This window comes from Physeter macrocephalus, chromosome 11 (assembly GCF_002837175.3).
Source record: "Physeter macrocephalus isolate SW-GA chromosome 11, ASM283717v5, whole genome shotgun sequence".
Classification (NCBI taxonomy): domain Eukaryota; kingdom Metazoa; phylum Chordata; class Mammalia; order Artiodactyla; family Physeteridae; genus Physeter; species Physeter macrocephalus.
This window is the reverse complement of record NC_041224.1, coordinates 80,082,940-80,093,871: the sequence shown is the minus strand read 5'-3', so window position 1 is coordinate 80,093,871 and position 10,932 is coordinate 80,082,940. Positions and strand designations below refer to the sequence as shown.

Sequence of the window (10,932 nt, the reverse complement as noted above, 5' to 3'; positions counted from 1 at the left end):
AATATTTGAAGGACTAAAGTGGTTCTGGCAGCTCAAGAGATTGAAGGGAAGGGAGTGGGCGGGGAGGAGGGAGAAACTGTCTTATCTCCTGTGTTTATTCATTGTGTCCTTTTGTTTAGAGGAAGTTGCAAGTAGAATAAAAGGGTCTTGAAATTACACTCCTCTAATGACAAATGGTGAGAGGGAAAGAGAGACAATCCATTTCAGAAAGATGATCAAAAGAAGAGGGAAAAAAACCAGAGTTTTAACATTCAGAAAATATACACAGCCAGTCTGTGGGACTCTTTGAAAATGCTGTCTTCTGTTTAGTAGAAATCATCTTGGGTGCACCCAAAAGCTAATTAAGATGTTGTCAGAAATTTTAATGGTGGATTGTGGTAAATATTTCAGAAACTTTAGTCATATTAGCAAAAAACACAATGTGAAATAAGAATCTCCAGTCACACAGAGAGCTTTTAGTTAATACTAAATTAGAATAGTTACTAAAATTGAGTCACTGGGATGAAAATAGTATATTTTATCCTTGAGGTTTATTTACTTTTGAAACGGATATGACAATTACGAAAAACTCAAGTAAAATCAAAAGGCTTTCTATAAAAATGTTTATGTGGTGTGCCACAGACTAGAGTTTTCCTTATTAGGACAAAGTGCAGTGAGATGTCAAAATGATTTTATGCTAGGAAAACATAATTTAAAACATAAAACACATATTTAAACCTTCAGAATATTTGGTTAAGTTTTAAGAGAATAGTGGAATTACAAAATGAATAGACTTGCCTCTATTTTTCCTCTGCCATTTTACAAGTGAATATTAAACTGCCATTAAAAAACAGTGATTGAAATGATTTAATTTCCTTCATTGACCCTTTAAAAGTATTATTCCTCACTGGTTCAATCATGCCTGACAAGTTTGCACATTCAACCCCAATATTATCAGGACATGGTATTTAGCAACGTTTTCGAAAGCCAACGTCAAGGAAGACTAAGAATGAGTATAGGGCTCTTCTCCCTATAAAATGGTCAATTGCAAACAGGAACAGTTCATACGACATTTGTAGATGAACTCACCAAACACAGAGCTGAACCCAAAGATTTCTAGGAATGACAACTTCAGCACCCCCGTGAAATGATTCCACTTGCCAATTTCCTATTTTTCCACAGGGAACATCTTAAGGGTTCGGGTCATGCAAATTCATTCCTGGCTTCTGAAGCATCAGGTAATGGCCACCACCAGAGGCAGGATTCCAAAACCATTAGCCCACTGGTCTGCTCCTATATGGGAAAACCTAATATTTCAACCATACCCCCCCATCTCCAGGCACACCTGCCTAGTACTAAAAATGCATTGGTGGGGAACATACTGAAATAGGTCACTCAGTGAAGCATATCCTAGAAGTGCTTGAAAAAAAAAAGCCATTTGCACACAGTTTGAGCTCCATTGAGAAAAATAGTATCTTAAATACAGATTGTTCAGAGTCTCCAGTCCTGCGTTTTATATATATATATATATATAACCTATCTGTGCAGAATTTCTTGAACTAAGAATTACTGGTCACACCTGCTGACGCTCATATAAAAAGCAATAGTGGCAGGGGAAAAAAAAAAATCTTCCTTTCTTTGGTTTCTCCCTTAAACATTTGAGGACTGTAAGGCAACATCAGTACAGTTGCAGGCATCTGTGTGTTGTGATGTGTTGAAAAAAAAACCTCCATTTAAACACGGATTTTAACCTTTCCACCTTAGCCTCTTACATTTTCTTTCCTTCTACTCAAAGCATTTAGGTAAATTAGGATGAGGTCCCTCCATAAAAATGCAAGGGGATCAGTTAAACTTTCATCTCTAATTTATTCATGAAGGAGCGAGGTCTTGCCTGGTCGTGCTGTGCATCATCCTGTCAGAATGACTTTCTCTCTTGTTGAGAAGGGAGATGGAAGGACGGGAAATCGGAGGCTTTGGCTTTGCTAGTAATTGGCTGTGAAAATAAAAATGCTGGTGCTTTCTTGCTTGGTGAAGTGAATATGAGCAAAAGTTTCAAAAATGAGGACCAGAACTGAATGAACATCTATATGTATGTGAGTATACCAATAAAAAAAGTATTATACATATCTTTATATATTATAAATACAAAATAAATAGCATAAATTTTATCTAATGCATGTATAATATAAAAAAAAATCATTCCATCTATCTGAACCTATTTGTTTATCATTGTATAGATGCACCATCATTTCAATGTACACGTGGGTACAAAGTATTTACAACAATGGAAAATACACCTGAATTACATTTCCTAAATCATATCATTTCCAGATCTACTGGATTTTTGTACTTATAACTTTGGGTAAGCTTGATACCATGGACTGTCCATTTCAACAATTATTGTTCTTATGCATAAAGATTAAGCTCTCCATTGCCCTCTGTGTGCAAACAAATCCATGTGTACAGGCCCTAGGCATCCTTGAATATGTGCAAGTTCAGAAGATTTATCAGTCTTTTAAGAAATCCCTCATTTTCTCTTTCAAATTTACCTGTGGTTTAATACATTTAATGTTCTCTTTTTAAAGTTCCTCATCTTTTTTTTTCTTCTTAAATTATTTCCTGGTTTTTATTCTTTTTTTTTTCCTTTCCTCCACTTTCAAATATTTCACATTTGGAGGCTCGTCGGAAAGGAGTGGAGTCGTAATGTGAAAGACCTTATTCTAGTTGATGAATAGGTTCCTTGGTTTTGCCATTCCCACCCCAGCATTCAAAAATTATCATCTTTTATACATGTGAAAAAGGGAGGGGTTGGGATTTGGCATTAGTTCTTTTAGTCGTCAGGAAATTACAAAATGTACACTTGCGAAGTAAGCAATTTTTGCCGTCTGCCTGAACATCCATCTTTTTAATGAGCCTTGTATATAACCTGACGCTATGTTTCTAGTCACCTACCCTGTTTACGTCTTTGGCCCCTTTAATTAAGAGAAGAACCAGTTAAAAGAAAGTAAGAAATATTAATATGATCTGATTAATTCAGCTAGCAGGAGGTTATGGGGTATCAAGGTTATTATAACCTATAAAGGCAATGTGAATAAAGCTGTATTCATTTGTAATTTTATTAGGCGGAGCAAATTAGTGAGTCTGCATAGCAGTGACAAAAGACCCATTCCTATTCTCCCTTACCCCCTACTGCAAGGGCCAGGTGCCCAAAGTTAGGCTCCATATTAGGCAAATGAGATCTGATAAATCTCAGCTGCACATCTAATGAGAGCCTCCAGAGCTGGTGCTGTGCTAATTTGGAAAGATTAGCTAGGATGTTTGTGTATGGCTGGTTAAAGTCCAATGGAATAAAAGTAAGACACAGAGAAGAGGAAGCAAAACCTAGAAAGGGTTAAATACATTAAGACAATGGTCCTCTAGAAAAGGTAAGGCCAGAATTGATAAGGGGCAAACTATTAGAAACAAACTATCAAAGGAAGTTTGAGGCGTGAAGTAAAAATTCTATCTTAAAAGAAATCTCAATGGTAACTAGTCCTTTTATAGATAAAAAAGCAATAAGGTCCACCTATGTGGACTGCTTTTCACCTCCTGGAACTTTCCCACTCCAGCTTCTCTGACATCAGGAACCTACCTTTTGTCTACTTTCAAGGAGTCAAAGGAAATTGTAGAGTTTTTTTCCAACAAAGATGTGGGGAGCCCTGATAAGTTAAGGAGAATTCAAAGTAAAAGAAAGTAGGGGGAGTTTTTAATACAAAGATTTCAATATCCATCAAGGGAACATTCCCATTGGCAGGTCTGTGGATTTTGAAAAAAGGCTTCATTATTCCAGAATCCTGACTAGACAAATTTGCTTGGGCCTCCAGTGTACAAATTATAGTTTCTCTTGTCTTGCTTGATCTCATCAATTCTTCTAAACTCTAATTTCAGACTAATCTGGTATTTGTTCTGGCTTCACATGGCAACTCCTTCCCATGGCTCCTATCCTTACCGGGTCTTTGCCTGACTTCTCTGTTACGATTTTAACACTGAAAATTTGGAGGGTCTCACATTCCACTGTAGTCCAGAAATAGACACCTATTTAGATATGAGTAAATTCTATTCTATTCCAACACTTGAAATATATTGTGAAAATTCTTAGTCTGATATATACCCTGAACATAGACTCCTGAAGGACCCATCTGAGCTGTTAACCAACTCCAAGGTAGAAAATTAGTTTTTTACCATTAGTAGGGCATTCTATTGAGTACACTCTTAAAAGGAGAAAAATCATAAATTGGATAATAGCAGCAATGTAGTCAAAATAGATGACTTCAGAAACCCAATGGAAAAACGAAGGACATGCCTCTTAAAAAGGCATTCCAATGGCCAAAATTATTTAAATGCTTTAAATTATATTAGGAACAAGCATAAAATAAGTTAAAAATTAAATAATAAAAAATAAACTCTCCCTGGTTGAGTAGAGAAATGACTTCTCAAGGAAAAAAAAGAAAGAAAGAAAGAAAAAAAAAAACCTCTTACTGGGAATCAATGAAAACAGCATTATTTTGGACTTAAGTTTTCTCTTACCTCCAAGTACAACAATGTAACATAAAAATCCTAAAAATGTGAATAAATAAATAAATCATTTAAGCAGTGCTCTATCCTTACTATAAATCTGTCTCTAAAATTTCAAAAATTTATGTAAAAAAAATCAATGTATATGAATGTGGGAGGAGACCCCCACTGTGAACATATTTAAATACCTCCCAAAGTCATTGGGACTTTTCCTCCTGAGCGATAATCTCCTTATTTAAAATTGCTTTGGCCACATTTTCAATGGAAAATGTTCATGGGAATGCTTAATATTTACACAAAATGTAAATTGACCTTTGATCCCCCTAATCAGCTCTTTGCTTCCACAGGTCAGATAGGAAATGGTTAAAAATCTCTGTAACAGCAGAAATGATGCATCATTCAGATGCAGCTGATACCATCACAGTAGAGACTCAGGGAATATCTACTGAGTGAAATAAGTCAAATAAGTGTTCAAGTGTATATAACACACAGGTTGAGAAAACGATCGTTGGTTTTTCGATCAGAATCCATTCTTCCTTCATTATTGGTGCCACTGCACTAAGAACATTTGGTTCATTATGAATGGCAGGGGTTTAGAGCATGTCCGCTGGTCAGAATCCCAGCTCGGCCACCGTATGCTGTGTGTCCTTAGGTAACTAACTTAACCTCTCTTTGCCTTAGTTTCCTCATGTGTACAAGGGGGAATAAGAGTAGTGCTTAGCTCTTGAAATTATTTTGAGAATTAAATGGTTTAGGACATATAAATCTCTTAGAAAAGTATTTAACATACGGTGATACGCCATAAACCTCAGCTCTAATTATCATTTTACCTTTTATTTTGGATAGTTTTTGGCAGTCTCTCTTTCATCCATTAGCCCGTTGAAGGCAGGAATACTTTTATTCAACTCCTTGACACCTCAGTACCAAGCACAAAAGCTCTACCTAAAGAGAGGGACTCAAGACATGCCAACGTCTTCTGACTAGAACATTCCTTTCACTCTTAGTGCTTTGGATTTCTCTCTTAATCATCTGTTTTTTGTTTTCAATAACAACAATAAAGCATCAGACAATTATCATACAAAGCCACGTGGAGGTTTGACTGGTAAGAGCCACATATTATGATAATGATAAAACATATACTTTATGTCATTATCTATGGGCTAAAATGCAGGTCTATGAACATATATGACCTTATTACTTCTCTCAAAAAAATTCAGTTGTTGGTGTTAGGATACTGGAAGAAGCAGAGATTTTAGAAAACTGGCTCTGTTACCTTCTAAGCTACTTTTCGCATCTATTCAATGATAACACCCACTTCATGGGATTGTGGTGAATCTAGGTGAGATAATATGTAAAGTACCTGGTACTCAATAAATGATAGCCTTTGTTACAAACACTGCAGAAAATTTTACCTCAGATGGTTCCCATGGGAATGAAAGACTTAGAGGAACCATCAGTGGGTAATAGTTGTGTTTATAGTTGGTGATAGTGCTTGGATAAGAAGGATTCTGAGTCTGAGCCCACACTCAGGGAAATGGTCCCTGATCCATGAACATATCTGCCTTGTGCACTATATGGGGAAGGTCGGCACCATGCAGGGGTCCAGGGCAGGGGTCTTTCTAAAAAATCTGCCCGTGGATTCTTTTGGGAGGTTGATGAAGCCTGTGAACCTGTCTCAGAAAAAAGTGATCTTAAAAAAGGATACAAAATGCATTTAAAAAAACAATCATTAAAATGTTAAAAAGACAAACTCATCATACCATAATATACATGTTTCTTTGTTAGGACAGTAAATAATGAGATCTAGTGACAGGTCTCATACCTACCATCTACCATTGTTCAAAGATGTATTGAGTGGGAATTCCCTGGTGGTCCAGTGGTTAGCACTCCTCGCTTTCACTTGCTGAGGTCCAGGATTCAATTCCTGGTAGGGGAACTAAGATCCTGCAAGCCGGCAGCAGCCAAATTAAAAAAAAAAAAAAAAAAAAGAAAGTTAAAGAAAACCCCACTTATTTATTAAAAAAAAAACACAAAGAAGTATTGAGCATACATGATATTGTGAGTTATCTGTGACACACGTAATATAGTAGGAACATATCTGTGATATCTCTTGGTGACAATTCACAGGTATTGTTAGTGCTGTTATGATGTTTTATCTACATTCATAGTGAAAGGGAATGCTACCTTTCAGTTAGAAATCAGTGAAAATAAAGATGCAGCTTTTGTCCATGCAATTTCATAGGCCCCTTGCTCTAGAAGCCCAAATGAAGAATGACTGTGCTTAGAACCCCAAGTTAAAACCCCTGGTCTAAAACCTAGAAATTTCTTTTCATGGAATCAGCTTGGCATACTGTGTTTTTCCATAATCACCTCTCTATTTGCCCTTCAGCATATATACACCCATTTTATGAAGTTTGTAAAGACATTGTGTCCAAGTCTTAGAAATGGTTAGGATATTTAAATTGTTCTTCATACTTAGACACAGGTGGATATAATTTTTTTTTTCCAACAAAAGGTTCACATGTTTATTACTGAGCTACACAGCGAGCAGTGGTGAGGAAAGATCAAGAAAAGAGGAGAGAGCATCAAACACAGGCACCTGTTCCAGACACTAGTGATGTTCTGATAATGTGTGCCACTTCACATGTGAGGCTCCTTACAGACCCAGCTTGGTTCTTCTCCAATGTCTTCTCTTAGAGTTGTACCTGATTTTGTTACCAGTTTTCATTCGAATCCATTGGGGAATGGGACGATTCTGCTTTTGTTTCTTGGCCAGGAATCGCTTGATCCTGAAAGTCTTGTGAGAAGACATGGTGAGGAGCAAATACAACCGCACATATGATGGTGAACAAGAGAAAAGAGGAGAAATCGAGCGCAAGGACATGTTTAGAAGGCGCCGCCGGGGGCCGGGCTTGAGGAGGACACGCCGTGCGCCAACTAACGCCCCCTGGCGGCCGCTCTCTGCGTACGGTCCCGTGAGGCCGTGGGAAACCGCGCTCGTTCGTGCGAAATGGAATTCCCTTTGCTTCAGTTACGTAAGTGGGTTTTTCAGGAGCCCGTTAGTGTGCCAGGGGCACCCTGTGTCATGGGTGAGACACACAGTCCGTGATAAATGCCAAGGCAGAAACCCTTCCGAAGCGATATAATTATTATAGTGTTTATGTTTCTAGCAGGTTGGACTCTCTTGGTATAAATGCTGGAATTTAAATGATAGTCAAGTTTGAAGATAGATGCAAGTGTCATACTAAGCTATGACACTATTTTAAGCAAAGACATTCTTTAAGAACAGTTATAAAACAGGGAGTACCTTACATCTTGGGAAACGTCATATCCAATTATGCAGGGTGATAAGATTAAAATAAACTTTGTATAATCATGCAGACTGTGGGATACTTAATTCCACCTAAACCTTAAAGCTTTTTGACATTGACCCCATATTCTCAGATAAATGTAATAATTCATTCTCCTAGATACAAAATGATTCTTCCTTCTGTTGGACTAAAAGCCCAGAGAGTATGTAAATATGTATAACTGGGTATACCAAAACCATTTGGGACAGGCTGATGGGTATCTGTCAAAAGGTAAACACAATTTAGGGTAGGAATCCATTATAAAGACAGGATACCAGTCTAAACTGTTTTACATATTTACAAATATTTTGCATGTTATTAGCTCCCCATGAAAGTTCCATGTCCAGGGGATAGTGTTAAAATAAAATTTTTATTCATTGCCTACACATCTTCCTGCTGATTGAGAAAGAAAGAAAGTATGGGAGTCTGTTAAACTTGACCTTTCATAAGCAGACACACTGTCGTTCTTCCTTGCTTGTTTATATTTGTAGTGCTAAAAAGATTAATTGATTGTTCAATGAATTATCACTTTACAGATCGGGTTAGTCTCTTAAACCACCAATCACCCTGTTAACATGTAGCTACAAATGAATTGTTTTCAATAGGATGAACATTATCCCCTATGTAGGTGTGGCAATTAGATTATTGATTTTAGGTAAATGTCTAGTTAATTATGCAATAGGCTTCATTTTGTCTGTTAATTAAGCTACTGCTCTTTTAAGTCAATAAACTATAGCCTCAGGAGAAATAAGAATTTTCCCATTAGAAGAGTCCAGGTACTTCCCCAAAAAAGGGACAGAATAGAGGGACTTCCTTCAAAGCACAGACCCAAATGAAGAAGAATTTTTAAGAGTGAATTGTATTTCCAGTTCATTCATGGTCCATTTCTATAATCAAGATTAAATGGAAATCTGAATAGAAATACTTGAAGAGAAACCAGTAATCTCTTTTTGTAAAAAACTCTGCCAAAAAGAAAATCAACAATCCCTGTCTTACTTCGTATCACAATGACCAGCTTTAACCTGCCTTTCACCCAGGATCCAACTCCTTCCAAAATGCTGTCATTATACTTGTCATTTAACTGTTAATCACTGATCTGACCTAGTAGGGTGAAAGGAGTTGTCCTGGGAACAGAGCCTCAATGCAACTCAGAGTATTCTCACCAACACTCCTTACTCTGCTTCCTTTCTTCTGACCAAAGACTGATGCATAAATGTTGACTTTTGTCCTACTCTATTTGGGGATTGTTAGTTTTTTATCTGTTTCCCTTTTGGAGGGAGGGTTGGGGACGGGGGGAAAGTGGGGCTCTACTTGTTTGCCTAAACACCTGGAATCTAAACTTGCCATGCCCCTCACCCTGATTTTATAACTTGGTGAGACTTCTGACCAGTTAATTGATCCCAGACTCTGCTGTGTCTATTCTGGTTCAGTACCAATGTCACAACCATGTCGTCCCTTGCAAATCTGATAATGTTTTGTACATAGTAGAGGCACAATATTAATTGAATTAATGAATGCAAATTGTGTATTTGGTAAAGCCCTGGTTAAATTCTATGCAGGAAAGTCACTAGCTTCCAGACAATAATGAATTGATTCTTCTCTTTGCTTAGGCACTGACTGAAGGGTAGCCCACAGAAATAATAATGACAATGATAATCATTAATATTTATTGAGTGCTTACTAATTGAATGTTCCAGACATCATTCTAAGTTAAATGGCGTACATTATCTCACTTATTCCTCACAAGAGTACTTTTCAATACATACTTTATTATCCTCATTTTACAGATGGAAAAACTGAGGCATGGAACATAATGTCAGATACTAACTAAGTGATGGAACTAGGATTCAAACCTAGGAAATACGACTACAGAATCTGTGCTTTTAACAACAACCCAGGCACCAAGGATCACTCAATAGACAAAATGATTGACCAGAGCCAAAGGATGAAGAGTGTTTCCAAATTGTCCACTTGACCTGAAAATTTTTGGTAAAAATAATAGCCAATATTTAATAAGAACTTATTCCATTGGCTCAGTTTCAGAGTGGCCAGGCAGACTATCATTTTAACAGTCACAGCTCTACCAGTCAAGAAGGCGTTGGAGTCTATGAAACAGATTGGGTGATGGACAAAGGAACACTTGTGAGTCCAATATTAGCATCCCTCTTTCTGCTAATGATTTTAGCACTAGATACTAGAATAACACATGAATAAGATTTCTTTTCCCCTGACCAAATTACTTGCTCATAGCATAGAAGTAACTACAGACAAAGTACACATTACACTTTTATTTGAATATTCCCCAATTAGTTTACAATAAGGTTGGGTATAGTCCTACTGACCACAGAATGACTCTTGCTGCTTCTTCAAAACTAGGATATTTCCTTTTATGGTGAAAGTTATAATTAGCTGAAGAATCCTAAACTGTACTTGTTAAAAATAATCCCCATATAAGAAACCTGGTAAAAGTTATGCTGGTGTTTGCACAAAGCCTGTTATACATAATTTTCTGAAGCTGTTTTCAATCATGCAAATGATTTTTTCCTTTGCAATATGCTAATGCAATCTGATTTATTTCAGTTGTAAAAGTTAATTACAATGTGTTTGTGAGTCCCTAAAGATGATGTATTAAATGTTTATAACCAGGATTATTAAAATGTCCTGTCTCGATTACAGAGCTTCTCTTTCAAACACTAGAACTAATTGTAGCCTTAAATCACAACAACCTCACCGTTAAAATTAACACAAGGGCAACATTGCATAATTTTAATTAATTTTAATTTGGCCAAAGCAAATTAATTTTTGTTTTCTAGAAGGACAGCTAAACTCTTTTGTAGCCTGCTTCCACTGAACATGGAGTTCAGAAACGTCTTTTCTTCCTAGCATTTTCATTCCTCTGAGGATTGTACCACGGGACTGAATCCTTGTTTATATTTTAGTTTCAATTTGCATATATGGTTCTCTCCTCTCCTCTTGGCATTTAAGTAAGAAAATGAAACCAGAGTGAAATGTACACAGTTCTATGATCAGGGAGACAAATATTTCACCG

The 10,932-nt window shown here is 36.8% G+C and overlaps 1 protein-coding gene across 1 annotated transcript; it reads right to left on the bottom strand.

Annotated features, from left to right (window-relative positions):
• Nucleotides 1-7,097: 7,097 nt before the first annotated feature.
• On the bottom strand, nucleotides 7,098-7,345 carry LOC102979402 (60S ribosomal protein L39). The gene has a single exon (XM_024134497.3). It carries the CDS (start codon nucleotides 7,343-7,345, stop codon nucleotides 7,190-7,192), a length of 156 nt encoding a protein of 51 aa, XP_023990265.1. The 3' UTR covers nucleotides 7,098-7,189.
• Between the last annotated feature and the right edge of the window lie 3,587 nt (nucleotides 7,346-10,932).